The following is a 23039-nucleotide window of genomic DNA, read 5'->3' as shown; positions in this document are numbered from 1 at the left end:
TTTTATGGAGGCTTCACCATGTAGGCATGATTGATCATTAACTTAATTTCCAACCACTCTCCTCTCTCTAGAAAAGTAGGGGCGGGGGAGGGGGAGACTGAAAATTTCAAGCTTCTAATTATGTCTTAGTCTTTCTGGTGACCAGTCCCCATCCAACAGCCATACAGGAGCCCAACCAGAGCTATCTCATGAAACAAAAGGTGCTCCTAGTGCTCTTATCTCTTAAAAATTTATAAAGGTCTTAGCTGCTCTGTGTCAGGAACCAGGGGGACAGAGAAACACACACACATGCATATATGATCTTATCTCACACTGAGTAAGATGGAAGACTAGCTGTCTTTAACATGAAGGTCATGGAGTAATTTTAATAGCATGGAAAAGGGCTTATGACCCAACATTAACAAAAATAAAAAGCATATAAAATTGAATCATATGTAAAAAAGCACTCCTCCTCACCACCACCCAAAAAAGATTAAATAGAAGTCCTTCAAAATGTTAACAGTGGTTGTCTCAAGGTCCTTGAATTATAGGTCATTTCTTTCCTTACTCCATTATCTTTCTCTTTACTTCCCCGAAGTTTCTATAACCAACATGTAATATTTTTATAATCAGAAATAAGAAGGTCAAATAGTAAATGTTTGTTTTTTAATCTGAAAATTGTGGGCCATGGATACAGTGGTCTATTTAAGTATTAAATGCAGAGCTATCTCATTAATATACAATAAACCCTTCTTAACAGTGGCACCTTACTCCAATAATGTCAGGTCAGAGCATGCTCACATCTGTAGAAAGAGGGCTAATGTTTGGTTTTGATACCCAAGAATGTGTAATGCAGGGAATTATTTTTGTCTTTTTATTTTTAAAAATGAGGTTTCAAGACTATCGCTGTTACTGCTTAAACATGGAAAAGGATTCATTACTTCAATTTCCTACTAGACCTTCAATTTGGCATTATAATGGTCCAGCAGAAATACATCTGGTCAGACTGCTGATGAAAGTCTACTGCCAAAGGTAGGCAGTGTTGTCCTGTCCAAGATGGATTTCTCTTTTTTAAAAACAGAACTGTCTGACAAATAGCTGTCGTGGACGGAAATTGAAGCTAACACATTTTTTTGCTGTTATCTAGAAGGAATTGCTTTTTAGCCCCACATAGTCAAGTACCAATATATCTCTCACCTCATATTTGAAAAGAAACATTTTGACAAAAGATAATGATCTGGAAAAATAAACATCATATTTTCCAAGAGTGAAAAAACAAAATATGCTGCCTTCTTCTACTTTGGGTTGCACTAGCTCAAAAATAAGCTAAAACTCTTGAGAGAAATCAAAATTCTTTGCTAATAAAGTTCATGAAATTCTCTCTCTTCAAATGCCTTTCTTTGCTCAGAATACTAAAAGATTAAACAAGTAACGTAACAGTATAGATGTTCTAATTAAAATATCTAAAACAGCACTTTTATTTAAAAACTCAAATGATATCAGATTATATTAGTAATATGTTTGATCCAACTAATAATAATTGCAGCAAACAAGTTTTATTTTTGAGTGTTAACAGTAAAATAGACCTAACTTGATAGTATCTACTATACCAATAATATCAAATATTCAAAAGGAAATAACATTGCATGAGTTCATTTCAAGAAAACTTTTTATTTAAAGAGCAACCTCCTGCCACAAATCTTTCTCAAATGACAACATAAATAATACAAGAAAGAGAAACATAAACTCTAATTGCTACAAAATGCTTAGAAAGCACTCGCCCTAATCTGCAGGCAGGTAGATAAAATAGCCCAAGTTACATGAACACAATAGTGATATTAATATGTAAGAAACTCATAGGTTAGAAAATTCTGTGGAACTTCAAATTACTGCATTACTATCAGTGAGTCAACCCAGAGTACTTACAATTGAATTGGACATGCAAAGGCTTGTAACTTTAAGATAAGAATTCACTTAGTGGAAAATTTGGCCAAAAGAGAAAAAAGCAAGCTATTAAGCCACTCTGCTGATGCCTACTTCTCACCTTCTACACTGACTAAGGATACAATCAGATAACAGTCTCAGATGTGTCTGATGTTGCCAGCTCCTGCTGTTTACTCCCATCTAAATCCATGCTGATTTTTATTTTTTTTTATTTTTAAATATATCTTTATTGATTTCAGAAAGAGGAAGGGAGAGGGAGAGAGAGATAGAAACATCAATGATGAGGCTGACTCCTGCACACCCCCAACTGGGGATGGAGCCCGCAACCCAGGCATGTGCCCTGACCAGGAATCAAACCTTGATCTCCTAGATCCTAGGCTGATGCTCAACCGCTGAGCCACGGCCGGCTGGGCTCCATGCTGATTTTTATACCATGTATCTCCTACATGTTGTCTCAGCAACAAGTGAAGAGAATATGGCTGAAGGTGAAGTCCAGAGACAAAGAGATTTTAGGAACCCAAGAAGCACCAAACCTACTAGCTTTACAAATAACCTAAGACAGATCAGAAACCAAAGTAATGTCAATTATGCATTTCTTAAATAATGTCAGTATCAATTGCCAAAAGGGGCACTGATTTAATTTCTTCAGCATAAAATAGGAAAAAAATGTATTCAGCTCTGGTGAGTTTCTACAAATTCATTTGTTTAAAAAACATTTATCAAATATCATAAAATGTGCTGTGCTAGATGTCATGTGGAACTCAGACATGAGTAAAGAATCCAGCTGAGGAAAGAAGACAGGATAAAATAAGAAATAAAGTGTTTTTATAGATACAAAACTCAGGAAGGAAGAAGGGGGCAGCTAACTGCAACTGAAAAAGGCTTCATAGTAGAGGTAGTAATGAAGCTAAGCCTTGAAGGTTGCAAAGAATTGGAAAGAAAGGATATTCTAGGGTCTGAAGAGGTAATGAAATACCATTGGGCACATTTGCAGAAATGGTAACATAAGCAGGGAAGTGTAGCATGCCAGGAGGAATATCATGAACATGACTCTGGAAATGCATGCTGACGCCCGAGGTTAGAAATCCAAAGTTAACTGCTGGGCAAAGGAGAGAGAAGAAGGTTTTCTGGATCAGTGATTCCCATAACTGGCTGCATATCAAGTCACCTGGGTTGTCTAAAATGCAGATTCTCAAATCCTAGTAGAAATAGAGAATTTTAATTTTTTAAGCTACCATCGTGATTCTCATTCTCAATCAGATTTGGGTACAGCATGAAGAACTGCAGGGCAGAACCACAGAGAACAGAGAAGAAGAGAGGCAGAACTAACAGATAACGCCAACTACTGAGATGTAGGGTTAACAGAAACGAAGAACCAGAAGGTCACTTGAGATCTAAACGAACAGGAAAGTAAGTGTGCCTTAGAGAACATGTAAGGGCCCGATGTCCACAGGAAAAGACATCAAATTTGGACATTCTGAGGTTGAGTTCCTGATCAAGTAGGAAACTTGATTCTAAAAATTCAGGGAAATTTAACTTCATATTTAAACATACGCTACATGCTGACACCTCTTCTAGGGTTGCTATGAACTGCTACTTTCTCCCCAAATACATGAAAGACGAATTATATATATATCTATAGTAGGCAGAGAGCTACAACTTAAGAATAATTCAATAAATATTTGTTAAACAATAAAAGTTGAAGATTTTATTTAGTCTTTTTTTTTTTTTAACTAAAGGGAAAAGAAAGCCTCGCTACTTCATTGTGTTTTCTTTTGAAGACATCATCATTCTTACCTTTGCTGCCAAGGCTCTCAAACTGTCGAGGAATCTTTGCCAGAAGTCCTTGAAGAGTGGGCGGTCAATCTTCTTCAGGCTGTCTTTGGTGCTGGCATCCACACTGACGTACAGCTGGGTAACCGGTTTGAGATTCCTTGGTAATTAAAAATTGAAAACAACAGCCACAATAATAAATAATAATTTTATGCCCTTTTCAGGCTCATCATGATGTAAAACAATCTGTAATAGATGTGGTGGTTAAACATTTCACTGGGCCTAGAGGCTTCTACTTCTCCCAGAGACTGAAACAATGATTTTAATCATGTGACAGAATGGATCGTCAGTTGATTACTTTTTAAAATGACTGGACACCATCCCTAATAAACTGAAAACATTCAATTACTTAAAATTGGTCCCTCTTGAAACACTAGTTTTTAGTGGAAAATAAACAAAATAAGATCTAGCTTTAGGTCTGGCACCGTCAGTCCAGCACAATTAGAGGGGGCTCTCAGGCCTAAGTTTCCCCATAAATGCTGCCACTCAACACTTATACCGCTGAAATCTCACAACCATGTGAGGTCTGTGCTGACTGGCCACCTTCCATCATCAATTCACTCATGGAAATTTTCTAAGGAACAAGAAACAACCCCAAAAGCGAAGCCTTCTTTGAAGGCCACAAAGCCACACAATGCCTCACCTATGCCTCTGAGAGCAGGAGTGGGTTCAAAGCCAAGCCTGTGTGGGCAGGACCTATTGAGCGAGGCTGAAGCAATGCAGAGCTAGAACGGCAACCAAGCACTTACAGAGGACCGCAACCCAGAAGAAAATGTATGTTGCAGATTCTTAATTTTCTTTGCCTTCTTGATCAGTTTCTATGAATACCTCTCAATTCCCACTTCTTTCCAATTCACTGACTCATTCATAATGTCATTCTCATCTACTAGATTTCCTGCCAGTTTTGTTTTAAGCCCAGGTTGTACTTTTTCCAAAGCCTCTCTGTTCTCCCTTCAAATGGGTCTCATAATTCATTCTCCTTAATAAATTTAGATCTAGAAAGAAGGAAATTCCCCCTTAATAATCCTTTGACCAAATCCTCCCACTATTAATTTTCTATAACTATTCCACAATTTGTATTTACCCCTAGAATGTTACGAATTTTTAGTCTATGTATTTTTTAAAACTGAGATATAATTCACATGCCATAAAATTCACCATCAAAATGGTTTATGCGCTTTTAACGTCTATCAGTATCAGCCTTAACCTTCCAGTGTATGACTTTGAAGGACAGGAACCCATTCTTCCTTTTGTCCAACCACATAGGCAGACATTGAAAGCTACTTTTTAATTGATAATGTTGACTTCAGCTGACAGAACTTCTAAGGGCACGTAGGCCAAACAAATGACTGTAACGATCTGGCTTTGTGACACATGGAGAAATCAGAAGGGTCTTAAGAAAGGTGGAGAAGCTCTGACCAAAGTTAAGAAATAAGTGACGAAAATTGGCCAATTCTCATTGCTTTAATCCCTCTTCAATACTGGGATACAAAGGGAATCCTTAAAAGTTCAGTAATGTGTCACTACTGAGCAAAGGGCATCGATTACTAAAAATGCAAAACAGCAGCATCCTGCAATGGCAGCATTCTGTCTCATCGCTATTTTGCTGGTGCCTCTTTAACAACAAATAAGCTATGCTACCTTAACAAGACTTTATGTTTCACAAAAAATAAAACTAAAAAAGATTGTCTTAATGGATACTGTTGGTAATCATCATCTGATACTTACAGGACTTTGTTATAAAGCTGCCTGATGCTAAATGGGAACTGGCCTGACCTTTTCACTATGCCTCCATAACTACTTAAGATTATGAACAGTAAATTCCAAAGGCCATGGTTATTTTACAAGCCTCCATCATTTGCAAAAAAAGAAGCCCTGGACACTGAAAGTACCAATAAGGAATTGTGTCAATACTAAATATCTGAGGGTGCTATAATTAAGGAAGTCTACAGATCTCTTGCCAGGAAGCAGAGAAAGAATGGAAAAAATGAAAAGTCCCTGGGAATTATAGAGCTCATTCGAAAGCAGGAAAAGAACCTTGGAAATTTTTTCTGAGCCCAGGGATCTAATGTCTGCCTGGTACGGGCCTCTATTCCCCAGGACAGGCAATTAGGTTCCCAGCACAGTTATTTGTCTATTCTATACAGAGATAGCGTCATTTTAGTTCCCCGAAGGCAAAAGAATGTTTTATCCTTTAAATCATCACAATAAATTCCTGTGCCTGAGAATCTCACATTGCCGCTAAGAACAAATGAAAAGGACTGTACTATAGTGGGATATACAATCCTAAGCCCAATAGCCAGTGAAAATGCCCAACAAATTGTTATATGATTATTGTGATGACCCTTCATCCTGATCATTTTAAATCCAAGTTGAGGAAGATCATATATAGAAATGCATTGTAATTGAACATAAAAATTCCTCTCCCTTTTTTCCTTTCTGTAGAGATGTAGGCCTACTAATCTCTACAGAAAGGAAAAAAGGGAGAGGGATTTAAGTTTGTAAGAAATCAAGTGGAGCCCAGCCGGCGTGGCTCAGCAGTTGAACATTGACCTATGATCCAGGAGATCGAGGTTCAATTTCAGGTCAGGGCACATGCCCGGGTTGGGGGCTCAATCCCCCCAGTGGGGAGCATGCAGGAGGCAGCCAATCAATGACTCTCTCATCATTGATGTTTCTATCTCTCTCTCCCCCTCTCCCTTCCTCTCTCTGAAATCAATAAAGATATATTTAAAAAAAAAAAAAAAATCAAGTGGATTAAATGGTTTGATTATCCTATTGAACAACAACAAAAAAAAATACCCAAAGTCGCCCAAACTTCCAATACTATTAAAACCAAAATCTCTAAGACAATCTGGGGCTATCACATCAGGCCAAGTAATTTAGGAGGAAGAAAGATGATTTTCTGAGCACTAATCATTACTGAGTGCACTGTACTATGTTTATCTTCCTTGTTCAATTCACTGAATCCTCATAATAAAACAAGGTAGTTGCTACTTATGCCCATTTTAGAGATGATGAAACTGAGGTTCAAAGAGGTTAAGGAGCTTGCTCAAGGATCCACAAAAAGAAACAAATAATCTTAATATTTAATAATCTCAACAACATTCAAGCCAAAAAGTACTCCAGAGTCTGTTCTCCTAGCCCTGAGCCACAAGGCCTCCATCAAAATGGTCAATTTGCATGGAAGTGCAGCCTGAGCCTCTCATCACAGAAACCCAAGAGCAAAATGTCAAGCCTCACAGCAGTATTTCTCTTAGTGTGCTCAAGACCATTTGAATCAGAAACACATGGAAATGCAAGTTCCTGGGCCTCTCCCAAGACTGAATCAGCCTCCAGGGATGGGGCCTTGGAAAGTGTATCATTATATTAGTTTCAAGAACTTCTCAATATTGATGAAGAAATTGAAGACACAAATAGATGGAAAGACAGCCCATGTTCACAGATCAGAAAAGTTAATATTGTTAAGATGTCCATAATACCCAAAGCCATCTATAGATTCAACATAATCCCTATCAAAACTCCAATGGCACTTTTTACAGAAAGAGAAAGAATAATCTTAAAATTCATATGGAGCTATAAAGATGCTGAATAGCCTAAGCAATCCTGAGAGAATAAAAGCTTGAGGCATTACACTTCCTGGATTTTAAACTATACTACAATGCTATATAGTATTCAAAACAGTAAGACACTGGCATTTAAAAACAAAAAACCAAAAAAAACCACACCCACATATGCCAATGAAACAGAATCAAGAGTCCAAAAAATAAATCCATGCATATATGGTCACCTCATATTTGACAAGGAAGCCAAGAATTCTCAATGTGGAAGATAGTCTCTTCCATAAATGATGTGGGACAACTCAATACTCATTCACATGAAAAAAAATGAAAAAAAAAAAATTTTTTAAGACAATTGACTTATTTATTTTTGAGAGAGAGGAAGGGAGGGGAATAGAGATAGACAGAAACACCAATGATGAGAGTCATTGATCGGCTGCCTCCTGCACGCCACGCACAGAGGATCGAGCCCACAACCCAGGCATATGCTCTGACCAGGAATCGAACCACAATGTCCTGGATCATAGGTTCATGCTCAACCACTGAGCCACGTCGATCGGGCAAAAAAAAAAAAAAAATGAAATTTGATCCCTATATTACACCACTCACAAAAATTAACTCAAAATGAATTAAAAACAAATAAAATACCTGAAACTGTATAAGTCCTAGAAGAAAACAGGGAAAAGCTTCTTGACATTTTGGTCTTAACAACAAATTTTTGGATATGACACCAAAAGTGCAAGCAACAAAAGCAAAAATAAACAAGAGAAACTATATCAAGCTAAAAAGCTTCTGCACAGCAAAAGAAATTATCAAGAAAATGAAAAGGCGCCCTGGCCAGCATTGCTCAGTGGTTAGAGCATCAGCCTGCACACTGGAGGGTCTCAGGTTCAATTCCTGGAAAGGACACATACCTGGATTGTGTCCCTGCCCCCTTTTGGGGCACGTGTGGGAGGCAACTAGTCAATGTGTCTCTGTCACATTGATGGGGTTTTTTCTCTCTCTCCCTCCCCACTCCCTTCCACTCTCTCTAAAATCAATGGAAAAAATATTCTCACTCCTTGGGTGAGGATTAATAAAAAAAAGAAAGAAAGAAAAGGAAAGGAAACCTACAGAATGTGAAAAAATATCTGCAAATCAATATCCAAAATATATAAGATCCTCAAAAAATTAAAAATAGAACTACCATATGATCCAGCAATCCCACTTCTGTGTATATATCCGAAGAAAATGAAATCACTATCTTAAAGAGATATATGTACCCTAATGTTCAATGCAGCATTATTCACAACAGCCAAGACATGGAAACAACCTAAGCATCTGTCTACAGATTCAAGCAGCACATTTTAATAAGCTGAACCACTCACCTGATTTCCACAGGGAATTGTGCATTTGTGACCAGGAAACTGGAGATTTTACACTCGTGGAGTAGCTTCAAAAAACTGTTGATTTCTGGGTACATGATGGGTTCTCCCACAAGAGACAATGCACAGTGCTTTACTGTCATTCCTTCCTTAAAACGTTCTTCTTTGACACCTGGTACGCCTGGAGAACACAGTGAAAATGACCAAGCTCAGCAAGGCACAATAGAGGATAACTACTTTTATTTTTTTAATTAAAATTTTTACATTTTCTTAATGGTTCCTTGATTTCAGAGGGCAAATTTACTTCTGATACCAATCAGATAATAAAAAACAAGGGCCCGAGGGAAAAGAAAATCTAGAAATACTGAAACAGGAAAATCAGTCAGTAATCTCATTCTTGGTTTTAGTACTAATTAAACTACATCAATACAAGCAGGCAAAACTAACTTTATTAGCTAATTATTTGGAACACAAAACATGCTGCATTCCTTAATTTGCTTAGCTCTGCATTCTTTCATGTTGGTCTAAGTAAATGAACTCAATATATCTATATAAGGAAAAGCCTTGTCTAGACCATTCACTTTCCCCTTCATTTCTCAAGCTGTTTCTTTGCAAATATTAATGAAATTGAAAACCTCTGGCTAGACTCACTAAGGACGAAAAGAAAAAGACTTAAATAAACAAAATCAGAAATGAAAGAGAGAAGTTACAACAGACACCACAGAAATAAAAAGGACTATACAAGAATACTATGAAAGGCCATATGCCATCAAATTTGATAACCTAGAGGAAATGGACAAGTTCTTAGAAATACATAACCTTCCTAGACTAAACCATGAAGAACTGGAAAATCTAAATAGACTGATCAACAGTAAAAAAATGGAAACAGTCATCAAAATATCCAGGACCATGCGGCTTCACTAGTGAATTCTACCAAACATTCAAAGAAGATTTAATACCTATCCTTCTCAAACTATTCCAAATAATTAAAGAGAGGCAATACTTCTAACTTGTTTTATGAGGCCAACATTACCCTCATACCAAAACCTGGCAAGGACAACTCTAAAAAAAAAAATTACAGGCCAATATCTCTGATGAACATATCATATCGAATACAACAATACATTAACACATCACAATTAATTGTGGTTCATCCAGGGGCAGACGGATGGTTCAATATATGCAAATCGATCGACCACATTAACAAAATAAAGGATAGTCATATAATCATATCAAAAAATGCAGAAAAATCACTTGGCAAGTTACAACATTCATTTATGATGAAAACACTCAATAAACTGGGTATAAAAGGAAAGTGCCTCAACATAATAAAAGCCATATAAGACAAACCCTCACATAAGATAACTCAGTAGCAAAAAGCTGAAAGCTTTTCCTCTGAGACCAGGAAAAAGACAAGGATGCCCACTCTCATCACTGTTATTCAACATAGTACTGCAAGTCCTAGCCACAGCAATCAAACAAGAGAAAGAAATAAAAAGCATCCAAATTGGGAATGAAGAAGCAAAATTGTCACCTTTGGCAGATGACATGATTTTTCATAAAGAAAAACCTAAGGCCCGACCGGTGTGGTTCAGCAGTTGAGTGTCGACCCAGGAACCAAGAGATTACTGGTTTGATTCCCAGTCAGGGCATATGCCCGGGGTTTCGGGCTTGATCCCAAGTAGGGGGTGTGCAGGAGGCAGCTGATTGATGATGTTTCTCTCTCATCGATGTTTCTACCTCCCTATCCCTATCCCTTCCTCTCTCTCTAAAAATCAATAAAAATGTATTAAAAAAAAAGGAAAAGAAAACCCTAAGGACTCCACCAAAAGGCTGTTAGAAACAATAAACTAATACAGTGAAGTTGCAGGATACAAAATCAATATACAAAATCCATTGTGTTCATATATACTAACAACAAATATCAGAAAGGGAAATGAAGAAAACAATTTCATTTACACTTTTAACAAAAAGGGTAAAATGTAAAATGCCTAAGAATAAACTAAACAAAGAAAGTAAAAACCTGTACACTGAAAAACTACAAGACATTGTTTGGGGGGGAAAATAGAAGACACAAAGAAATTGGAAGATATTCCAAGTTCATGGATTGGAAGAATTAACATTGTTTAAATGGCCATATTACCTAAAACAATCTACAGGTTTAAGCATTCCCCATAAAAATCCCAAAGGTATTTTTTAAAGATATACAACAAAAAATCATCAAATTTATATGGAACCACAAAAGACACTGGCTGAATAGACAAAGCAATCCTGGAGGTGGGGGGTGGACAAACCTGGAGACTTCAAATTATACCACAACATTGCAATAATCTAAACAGTATCCTATTGGTAGAAAAACAGACGTACAGATAATGAAACAGAATCTAGAGCCCAGAAATAGACCCATATATATGGGCAACTAATTTTTTATAAAGAAGCCAAAAACATACAATGCAGAAAAGAAAGCCTCTTTAATAAATGGTGTTGGGAAAATTGGAAAGACATATTCAAAAGAATAAAACTAGACTGCTATTTGACACCATACACAAAAATAAACTCAAGTGGGTCAAAGACTTCTAAGTAAAAGGTCTGAAACAATAAAACACATAGAAGAAAACATAGGTACTAAACTTATGGACGTTGGTCTCAGAGAGGATTATATAAATTTGACACTAAAGGCAAGGAAGTAAAAATAAAAATAAAGAAATGGAACTATATCAAACTAAAAAGCTTCTGCAAAAGAAAGAAACCATCAACAAAACAAAAAGGCAACAACTGAATGAGAGAAAATATTTGCAAATAATATCTCCTACTAGGGGCTAGCTAATATCCAAATTATATAAAGAATTCATACAACTCAGCAAAAAACAACAAGGAACAATCCAATTTTTAAAATGGGCTTTTCCCAAGAAGACATACAAATACCCAAAAGATATATGAAAAGATGCTCTACTTCACTAGCTATAAAGAAAATGTAAATCAAAACCACAATGATGTATCACCTCATACCTGTTAGAATGGCTATTATCAATAAGACAGGAAATAACAAGTGTTGGTGAGGATGTGGAGAAAAAGGAACCTCATACACTGCTGGTGGGGATGTGAATTGTTACAGCCACTATAGAAAAGAGTATGCAGATTCCTCAAAAAATTAAAAATACAGCTACCAATATGACCCAGCAATGCATCTTCTGGGTATTAACTGAAAAATTTGAAAACATTTATTGGTTCAAACACATGTACCCCTATGTTCACTGCAGTATTATTCATGGTGGCTAAGACATGGAAAAGGACAGTGTCCTTTAATGGGTGACTGTATATAGAGGATGTGATACACGTATACGATGGAATGCAACCCAGCCATGAGAAAGGGTGAGATACTGCCATTTGTGACAACACGGGTGGATGTTGCGAGTTATCACGCTAAGGGAAATAAGTCAGATGGGAAAGGACAAGAGCCATATGATTTCACTCATGTGGGATATAAAACAGAAAGCAACAGAAGAACACACAAAACAAATTCATTGATATAGACAACAGTGTGGTGGTTACCAGCGGGGAAGTGGAGTGGCACGAGGCTGAAGAGGGTAAAGGGGGTCAACAGCAGAGCTGGAAGGAGACTGGACTTTGGGCAGTGAGCACACAATGGAGTATACAGAAGGTCTGTTACAGAATCGTACACCTGAAACTTACATAATGTCATTAACCAATGGCACCCTAATTAATTTAAAAGGAACCTATTAATGAAATATTCGTGTTAAGTGGATTAAATAAAACCATAGATAATTTCATGTTTTAAAAACCTTATGGGTAAACTTTTTAAAGTAATAATTCTGGGATTTAACAATTATCCTTTCTGCTTTTTACTGAAAAGTTTTTATTACACACAGAGGGGGGAAGAGGCTAATTTTCTCAAAAGTAAGGCCTTGAGAATACTTAAAACTTTGGTTCTCTCATTCAAAAAGCACAATTCTATTTTGTGCTAAATGCCAGAGGCTATTACAGTGTTCCTCTCCAAAACAAGGTCCTCAGGGACTCAAGCTCATGCCTCCCTTCACTGTCCTGAAAGGAATGTGTCAGAAAATAAAACATCCTCTAAATTTCTAATGGAAAGAAGTCCTGAAGCAGGAAGACAGTCCAGGGAACAGCAGATATTGCATTTCAGTAGGAAATCTATTCCTCTCTGTCTCTCTCTCTCTCTCTCTCCCTCCTCTCCCTCCCTCCATCCCTCGCTCTTTCTCTTACAAGCTCAATCTGTTCTCTTGTTTCCCTAAATCATAACCCTTTCACAGCTAAACTCTGCTTTGTTATTCTTATTTATTTTGGTTGTTTTCTCTGAAGTATGTTTTCTGACCTTCCTCTTATCCTGAACAGCCACCTGATCCTGGACAATCACTAGTGATGAGACTAAGAAACATACCTCATCCTCATTTCACTGAAAGGTTCCAAAGTAGTAACTTCAGATTCCAGACATTTCATTCTAATGTTATAGCAATAAGCAGAGCAACACAAAAATAAACATGAGTTATTGTTCAGCATAGAGTATTCCTGTTTCTTTTAGGGGGGAAGGGAAGTAGGTTGGTTAATAATAAATCTTTATTCTGAATACGTTCTTACGTCTTTTTTTATTGAGTTATAATTGACATATATATGACTACTCCTATTTCTAAAGATTGGACCAATTTGAAATAAAATATTCTCTACTTTCTTCTTATAGCAATGCAGGCCCTGACCAAAGATCTTCCTAAGAAACCCTCCTGGCTGAATGCCATATATTACAATATATCTTTAACAGCCATGCTGTGAGGTGTTTTATAAATAAGCTTAGAAAACAACTGCAGGTAGTGTTCTCTTCCCCACCTCCACATTTCTTTTGGAGTGTACCTTAGCATAACTCGTTTGTGAAAACCATCTGTTGGAAATCCTTTATTTTTTATCTTACTTTACTTCTAGCTTAAACTATAGATAAAAACATCTAGCAACAAAGGATGTCTTTTCATCTTTCACAAACTTCAGCACTGAGGCCATTCTAATAAGGGTTCGCTCATTTGATGTCTGCTGAACTGATGGGAAACTGAACTAAAGAAACCCTAACCCCATTCTCTGGGAACTGTTTCTCCCTGCTGTGGGGGTATTTAGAGGGGGGCAGGCAGCATTATAAAAAGATGCTGAGTTGCAGTGAAATTCTGACCCACTTGTAATCAATATAAAGTTAATTCTGCATGTGTATAAGGGGAAAGCTAATAAAGGTCATGAAAAGATGGTTTAATGATTCAATGAAATAACTGAGAAGACTGATTGCCCTTGGAAATGAGAACAGAAGCACAAAAGGGAAGCATTTAAAACATCAAAATATCTTCAAAGTCTGTTCAAGGCTGGCCACTCAGCTAAAGCTAAAAACTCAGAGGCAACAATACCCACAACAAGTACCATCCTACTCAAAAATAAGATCATAAAATAACTGGACCAGACCCATGGGAGAAAGTGGGAGTTCATCATGGAGGTGGGAAAGCACCCTATAAAACAAAGGACTCCAAGCCAGAGTGAGAGCAAGTGTTAATGAGCTAAGAGTGGACCTCTAAAGAGAGGCTAAAGTGGAGATAACCCAGAATATAACAAACTAAGAAGGAAATGGCTTCAAACCTTCAAAAGTTACCTGTACTTTCCAATTTATAGAAATCCTGTTCTAAGCCTTTCTGTTTAAACATGAAATTCATATTCCCACGGCTATACTATTATTAAAATGGAGATTAAGTTAATCATTCAAGCCCCCAAACATCAAATTAATTTGTTAGATACCTGAACTATAGTACTAATAAATCTATTTCAATATCACCTAATCAAATTCAAATATTTCTCCTATAGGAAAATATATCCTAAGTCTCAATCAAGGAAACCAGAAACACTTGTCCTTTCTTTTATTTTTTTTACCTTTTTAAGCCACAAGGGGACACAGGGTAGTAGTACCGGGGCTTTAATAGGAAACTAATATGGGTGTGGAAGAAGAGAAGGGGAAACTAGTGTCCTGCCGGGCATCTGTGAGTAACTCTGCCACATGAGATAGGCCACTTCTCCAGGCCAACCTCTACTGAGGAACTCTCCTCCCCACCAGGGCTGAAATGAGATCTGGAGTTACATTTCTGCATCTTTAGCATTCAGAAGTAGGACCCATGTCAGAGCTGCACCCAAAGGGGTCCTGGGTTCAGAAGAGGTAGAGTGACATGCATTAGCCTCATCATCCTTAGTCTGAGACTGGCTACCCAGAAACAAGGGCGACCTGTCTTATTTATACCTTACCCCTAGGTATGAATGAAAGATAGAACACAGAGATTTCAACAGCTGCAGGAGGAATTCAAGTTCATAAAAAAGAAAACTTCAGACTACTGTATAAAGGCTGAATGAAGTTACAAAATTTCCCCCTTCAGCATTCAAACTGCTATTCAGGATTCACTTGTCCACAGACATACTCTCTGTTCTTTCTCCCAACAATCTTGTATCTATCATCCCCCTACATCCCAAAATAATGTATATACACTTTACAGCTGATAGCGCAATTGATGTTTCTTTCTTTTCAGATTTAATCCATTGGAATTAATTATTCAAAGTATGTATACATTTTTTGGAACACCCAAAAATATACATACATATATACATATATATATTTAAGGGAGAGAGGAAGGGGGGAGAGAGAGGGGGAGAGAGAGAGAGAGAGAAACACTGATATGAGAGAGAAACATTGATCAGTTGCCTCCTGTATACGCCCTGACCAGGGACCAAACACACAACCTGGGTATTGTGACCTAACCGGGAATTGAACCTGCAAACTTTTGGTGTACAGAACAACATTCCAGCCAACAGAGCCACCTGGCCAGGGCAAGACAATATATATATATATATATGTATATTTTTTATGCCATGGGAACCTGCAGACAAACCATTTGAGGTGCCTACTGGTTAAAGTAAGCACAATGTTACTAATGAGATACACACCTTTCTGCACAGGACAAGCCTCTCCAACAAGTTAGCCGGCCAACTGTCAACCAAAGGTCATCACCACCAGTTCATTGCCACCAGGAGATCCCAATTTAGAGTGGGGTGAAGGGGAAGATTATATTCAGTGAAAACAGCTCAACTGTTAAACAGTTCAATGTGATATAGTTCAACTGTGAAACAGCTCGGTTGTGAGACAGCTCAGGCATGAAACAGCAAAGTGGCTCTGGTGTTACACCACCAGCTCCAGTGTTACAGCTTCAGCTGGTGAAACAGGGTCTTCAATGGTAACAAAGTGCGCTTCATTGAGGCAGAGGTGAAGCTGGCTTCGATAGAGAAGACTGCCCACTCCTGGTCCTTGATTGGACCACTTCTATGCAAATGACTCCAAATGCACAGGTTTGATCCAAACAGCAATGTTTTGATTGGTTGGAAGTGAGCCACTCTGATTGGCTGGATGCAACCAATATGCAAATGAAGATTTAGTTGTGAAGCCCCAATTAGCTGGGGCAGGTCTTCAGCCCATTGGTTGATTTTCCAGCCTAGGAGCTCATTTAAAAGGGTAAGGAACACAGTGCAGGAGGTAGGCAGCTCAGTGTAGCTTTTTCCATAAGAGCAAAAAGCATAAGAAGCCTCTGTTTAGCAATAACTACTAGACTCTGTTTATAAATTTGAGCCCAACTGGACATCAGGAGTCCTTCTTAACAGGCACGTTTATTCTCAGGGTCAACATAACAAAGAGCATCTGCACACTGAGCTCACCTAACACATGTTATTAATGTGAATAAATCTGTCTCATGATTTATTTATTACTTATTTCCATTTAAAGTGCATTTGCAAAAACGTTCCTGTCAGAAGAATTAGTATCAAAACTCAGATTGTCATTCTGTGTCAAGGACATCTCAGAATGGAAAAATGAATGTCTACTCCTTGGGGCTGCTTCCTCTCCACACAAACTGCCTAGGACACAATTCACTTAGGTAGATTCTCAGATGTCCAGAAAACATACATCCTCAGTCATTATCCCATTATTTAAGGGTTTGATTGGCTCTCAAAGTGTCACCAAGAAGGGGCCTAGCCAGAGTGGGTCTGCCTTGGACCAGCCAGTACTGCATGGGTTCCTGACTTCATGTAGGAAAGATTTCACAATAGGAGTCCAGGTGATTTTGAGAGTACATTTATTAATGCTGGGGATAGTAAAAGAAAGGAAGGGCTTAGGATAGAAGAAGCAACTTGAGAGAGCCTAGATGAGGCTGCTTTGGCTTCCTAAAAACATTATAGGAAAGAAGAAGCCAAGTTAGGGCTGCTGTCAGCTCATTGAGAAGTAAAAGTCACAGTCACAGCAGTGAGCCCAGGCGGGGCTGACATTAGCTCAATGAAAAGTTAGAGAAAAGGTGGCCTTGGACACAGACAGGTTCAGGGGGTAAGTCTGGGATGAACTGCTGCTGCCCGCTGGTCCCCTGGTTGCAAGTCTCATGAGGACTCTTAGAGTCTACGAGAAAGTTCACTCCCGAGAAAGGAAGGGCATGGGTATGCCCCTGAGAGGGCCTGAGCTGACATCCTTTGTCTTGAGGACTTTTATTTCTCTTCTGAGGGTAGGAATCCTACAGGAAGTCTCAAGTTCTCAAGAATATTCATCAGTTTTCCAGGTGTGCTTTTTAATATACTGATGTACCAAAGTGAGTGCATAGAGGTACTAGGGTCATTTTTTGGTCAGCTCTGCCTCTACCTTGGATTTGTTTGGTTCTAATTGGGTTTTTTGGTCATTTATTCCCTTAACTTCATCTGTCCTTGGGTTTGGCTGGCACTAATGACACTAATTGGGTCCTTGTTATCTATCTCCCTGATCAGGGTGATTTAAGCTATTATTTACTCTCTAGTTAGGGAGAAGTATAAACAATTTGCTCTCAAGTGTTCTTGTATGGTAGGCAGTTAGACATACATGAATAGAGCAAGGATAATGGGCCAGGTACAGAAGGTCACCAGGGTGGAAAGCCCTGGGTGCCTAGCAAAGGACAACTGTAGGGTGAGACCTTGCCCCCCCTGGGTTACCTTTCCATCGCTAACATATCGCTGGTTTTGGGGTTTGGACCTCCTGACCTTTCCTCCCTAGAGATAACATCTAGGCCTCAGTTGTATTTCAGCTCCAAGCCAGAAAAGCAGCAAAACCAGACAAGTGACACCATAGCTGACCTCAGGACCAACTGCATTGACTAATGATGCCCTACCCTGGAGCCAACCAATCAGTGGAGACCATGACCTTGAAAGAACACATCTTGAAATCCGATGAATATTCTATAAAGACCCTCCCCTGGGACCTCCCCTAAAATCCCCACCCTTAAAAGTCTTTAGGACAGAGGACCCATCATCACACTCTCCCTCCTGGGAGCATGCCAGGGCATCATGTGAGCCAATTCCTTAAGTTAATCTCTCAATCTCTCTCTCCATCTACACACATACACACCAACACAAGATCCTGTTGACTCTGTTTCTCTGGAGAACTCTGACAATACACTATCCAAAAGAAAACACAACTTTGCCTTAAAATTTATTTAAAAGGCATACAGTTTATTTGAACATCAACAATCAATAATATTAACTAAGGCAACAACAGTCTAAGAAAAGCTAATCAAATTCCAGATGTGGAGACTTACTAGCTTTACCAAACAGTTTCATTTAACTTTCCAAAAGACTGATAAGAGACACTGCTTAATCCAAATAAGAGAGAGTAATTTGTTTAAAAAAAGTGCTTGAGAATAAAAGTCAAGATGAAGTATTAAAATACTTATTAGTATCTTGGCAGATGTACAAAATTATATCACACAGACGTACAAATATATATAGGTAAACTTTCCCCAGGAAATTCATATTTATTGTACAATTATATACCTGAAACTATGTAATTTTATTAACCAATGTCAGTCCAAGCTACCCAGTAAATTCAATTACAAAATTAATTTTTACAAAAGAATAAAATAAAGATAAAATTATTGACTATACATTACTATTGATCTTGAATCATTATTTGTATTACTTTCCTCAATCTCATAAGATACAAGAACAATAATAATAAGTACTATGGTATAATAAGAAATATATTCGGTCTTTGTCCTGTGTTCCTGGCACAAAGCTCCTAAAACCCTTACGATTTTTTCAGTGATCTGAGTGTCTTTTATCATTCATAAGGAGCCCCTTTTGAGAATGCCTGAGTTTATGCTAATGAAGTGATTAAGGAAAGGGCTCATAAATAGATTCAGGTGGGGCTGGTCACCAGAAAAAACAAACGTTTACAGGGTAGGAATTTTTTAGCCACACCCACAGACCTGTGGGAAGGGAAAGAAGGGGCTACAGGTTAAGCTTTATAAAAACTCTTGAACAACAAGTTTTGATGAGCTTTCAGATTGGTGAACAGATCCCTGTGCAAGGAGTATGGTGCACCACCATTCCATGGGGACTGAAGTTCCTGGGCTAAGAGCCCTCTCAGACCTCACTCTTTGAACCTCTTCATCTGGCTGTTCATCCCTTATAATAAACGTAAGTACAGCAGGTCCTTGGATAACAGTTTCATTCAATGTCATTTTGTTATAATGTTGATGAGGGGAAAAAAACAAAACTTGATCCCCAGCTGGGGCTACTGTCTGTGTGGAGTTTACACATGCTCCCCATGTCTGTATAAGTTTTCTCCAAGTATTCCAGTTTCCTCCCACATCCCAAAGATGTGCATGGTAGGTGAACTGGTGTGTTTACACTGTCCCAATCTGAGTGAGTGTGGGTGTGTGTGAGTTGTGACAGTATAGTAAGAAGCCAGAAAAATTCCTGGGCAAGTGGAATAGGGAAACTGAGACAAGAAAATTAAACAAGGCAAACAGTTTGGAAAGCTTGCAGCCAGCTTGTAAATCACAAGACATTATCTTCCCCAACCAAAGTCACGAGAGCATAGGATTAACACCTCCTCTATAATCAGAGAATACATAGCTTAAATCATCCTGGAACTGCTAAGGTGGGAGTGGGGAAGAAAAAAATGGGAGTTTTATCTCACCCATTGAACAAAGAAGTCAGCCATCTTAGGGCTTGCCAAACAAGATGACCAGGTGTATGTACAAACATCCCAAGAAAAGCCACAACAAAGTAAAAGGGGGACTTTGAAACTGAATCTGCTACGCAAGATATCCGGCAGAGGAACCTTGAAACCCATAAGAAGAAGAGATTAAAATCTCTTGAACCCCCACCAGGTGCACACTCAGATTAGCTGAGTGGCCCACTTGTGCTATATGCCAAGTACATTTTTAACAAATTTGCTTGGGATGCTTCATTAATAAATTCACTTGCTTTGCTACAACACTATTGTCTGCCACTCATCTGAAGTCTTTCTTACAAGACTGACAAGAACCAAGGAGGAAACAGCTCTCTCCTCCCAACTCAGGGGCTATCCGATAACATCTTTTCTAGGTCCGATAACAAGTAGCCCTGTGATGGAATAGCATCCCTGTTCTGAGTAGATTCTCACCTTGTGCCCTGAGCTGCTGGGAGAGGCTCCAGTCACTCGTGATCCTGAACTGGAATAAGCAAGTTGGAAAATAATTATCTTAATTGTTTTTGTTAATCTTTCTAAATGTATGTATAGCTCACATTTATTTCAATGTTTAATAACATAAGTGTTTTGAGTTTTTATTTAGAAGCTTGGTGATGTTTTTGTGACCAGAAATATGCCGTAGGAACTTAACTCTTGCTTATCTCAGTCTATGGTAAAATAGGTTTCATCATACATTGTTTCACTTAAAGTCAGTTTCCAAGAACCTATCAATGACATTAAATGAGGACTTCACTGTAAATGTTATGCCAAGTTCTGATGTGAGCCTCTCTAACAAATTAATCAAATCTGAGGAGGAGGCTGTGGAAACCTCCCATTTACAGCCAGTCAGTCAGAAGCACATGTAACAACCTGGACTTGCAACTGGCATCTGAAGTGGGGACAGTCTTGTCAGACTGAACCCTTAACCTGTGGGGTACAATGCTTTCTCCAGATAGTGTCAGAATTGAATTAAATTTGTAGGGCAGCCAGTCAGTGTCTGCTGAGAACAGAACAGCTTGGTGGTGTTGGAAAACACACACATCAGAAGCACTATAATCTCAAGAAGCAGTGACCTGACAGCAAATTTCTTTGCATAAAAGAATCCCCTGATCTTCAAAACACTAATTACGAGGGTTTATAAATAGGATGTTAGCACCACAAAAGTGCCTATATCAAAATAACCTTGGTTGAAATTCATTTTTATTGTTGCATATGAAAGGAAAGGAGAGTATAAGAGACAAGGACTTACAAGTGGTAGGTCAAGACAAAGCACAGAGATTTAACAGAGAGCCCAACAAATTTCAGTTCATCTATAGCTATCTTTATAAAGTCCACCACATCTATGTACAGTAGTGGGTCTCTAAGTGCGGTCCCCAGTTCAACCACATCAACATCACCTGGAAATGCACATTCCTGGTCCCCACATTAGACTTACTGAATCATTCTCCGGGGAGGGAGGCCAGGAATCTGTTTTAACAAGCCCTGCAGACAATTCTGATGCACACTAAAGCTTGAGAACTGGTAATCTCCAGTAAAGTCAAATACCTTTAAGAATGAGGCACAACTAAATCAGGTAATTCTAGAAATTGAGTGGCAGAATTTTACATCACTATGGATCACGTAGAGGAAAATTTTATTAATATTATCCCTCCTTTTCATAAGGCATTTATTAAAAAAATGTTTTCCCAATATCATCTAACTGACATTACTTAAGAATTTTCCCATGATCTAAAATTGTCAGTCTATTCATAGGCTGCTTTGTGCTCAACAAAATAGAACAAAGCAAAAGTTTTTAGGAAGGACAATGATATATTCCCAGGCAAAACTTACAAGCTGAGGCACCCTATTATAAATTGCTAAGCTTTAAATTAAGTTTTTTAGTTCTTCCATCATTTGGGACATGAAACTCATCAGTAAAAACTAAAAATACCCAATGTATACAATATTTCTATAAAGTTTGCACTTATGTATATGAAAATTTGCCAAAGGGGACAAAATCCTGCCAAAGAGGCAATTCCTCTGCCAATTTAATTCAGACTATTAGCATTTCTTTGTATAGAAAAAGTAAATACCTTTAAACTGTTTGATCATGTTCTGATGGTTTTCAATGGCCTCCTTCAAGATCACTTCAGGCTGGTCCATCTTCCACCGCCATTCAGTGCCCACTGGATTGGTGTGGTGCCTAGGAAAAAGAGGCAAAAGTTCTAAAGTATTCTCTGGAATAAGATCTCAGCTAATCATCTACTAGGAAGTAGTAAATAAAATCATAAAATCAGGGTTGATTTCCCCCTAAATGCTTGGCTGTGTATAGCTATATTTTCCTATTTAAGTAGAAATGAACTTAAGTCATGATACCTAGCAGAGAGGAATGGATAGGGAAGTGCCTGGCTGAGACTGAGATCTAATTATAACAATATAAAATGTGCACCCCTCTCTCCCAGCCACCCAATACCAGGCTAACAAGCACCTAATAACAAGTAGCAGTAGAATACTGCCAGAATAGTTGCAAGATCACAGTGAGAGACCCTCCCTCAGAGGCAGCACAATGGGAAGACCTAAAGCTTAGGATGGATCAGATATTGAGAAAAAAACCCTGGCAGACCAGCCTCCCTGCTATACACAAGCAGCCCTAAAGGAATTTCAAACCAGCAATACACTGAGGGTATGCACAGGAACAACAAACCTGACTTCAGGCCCAACTCTTGACTAGACTAATTCAAACTCCAACAAGAAAGGCCTAGCAGAAAGAAAAGGTGTGCCAATTTCAAACTAAAACAAAAAATTGTAAGGTATAAAAAAATCAAGAAAAACAATACATTTCCAGTAGAAAGCAATCAACAAAACCAAACTCTTTTGACAGAAGTGCTGGATCTGACAGAAAAAAATTTTAAACTACGACTAATATGTTAAAAGCCCTAATAGAAAGGGTGAGCAACATGCAGGATCAGATGGGTAAATTCAGCAGAGATGAAAATCGTAACATATCTGTTATAAGAGATTAATATCCAAAATGTATAAGATAAGGGATTAATAGCCAAAATATATAAGATATATCAAATAAGGAATTTCTGATATTGATGTATATCAGATAAGGGATTAATATCCAAGATATATAAGAAACTTTTACCTCAGTAGCAAAATCAAAAATTAAAAATGGGCAAAGAACTTAAACAGATATTTCTCCAAACAAAACATACAAATTACCAACAAATATATGAAAAGATGCTCAACATCACTAATCATCAGGGAAATGCAAATCAAAAACCACAATAAGACATTACCTCACACTAGCAAAAA

The 23039-nt window shown here is 38.1% G+C and overlaps 1 protein-coding gene across 2 annotated transcripts in view; it reads right to left on the bottom strand.

The window, feature by feature from the left end:
* LOC308554744 (S-adenosyl-L-methionine-dependent tRNA 4-demethylwyosine synthase TYW1) overlaps nt 1–23039 on the bottom strand; it is a 115818-nt gene that overhangs the window by 34390 nt on the left and 58389 nt on the right. For both annotated transcript variants that reach the window (XM_081132247.1, XM_081132246.1), the window contains exons 11-13: nt 21815–21924; nt 8684–8861; nt 3721–3856 (exon numbers count right to left, since the gene is read on the bottom strand). In XM_081132247.1, the coding sequence (XP_080988373.1) occupies nt 3721–3856; nt 8684–8861; nt 21815–21924 (424 nt within the window). The remainder of the gene's footprint in view (nt 1–3720; nt 3857–8683; nt 8862–21814; nt 21925–23039) is intronic.

Source organism: Miniopterus schreibersii (assembly GCF_964146895.1).
Source record: "Miniopterus schreibersii genome assembly, chromosome: 3".
NCBI classification, from domain to species: Eukaryota; Metazoa; Chordata; class Mammalia; order Chiroptera; family Miniopteridae; genus Miniopterus; species Miniopterus schreibersii.
This window is presented reverse-complemented; position numbering and strand designations above follow the sequence as displayed.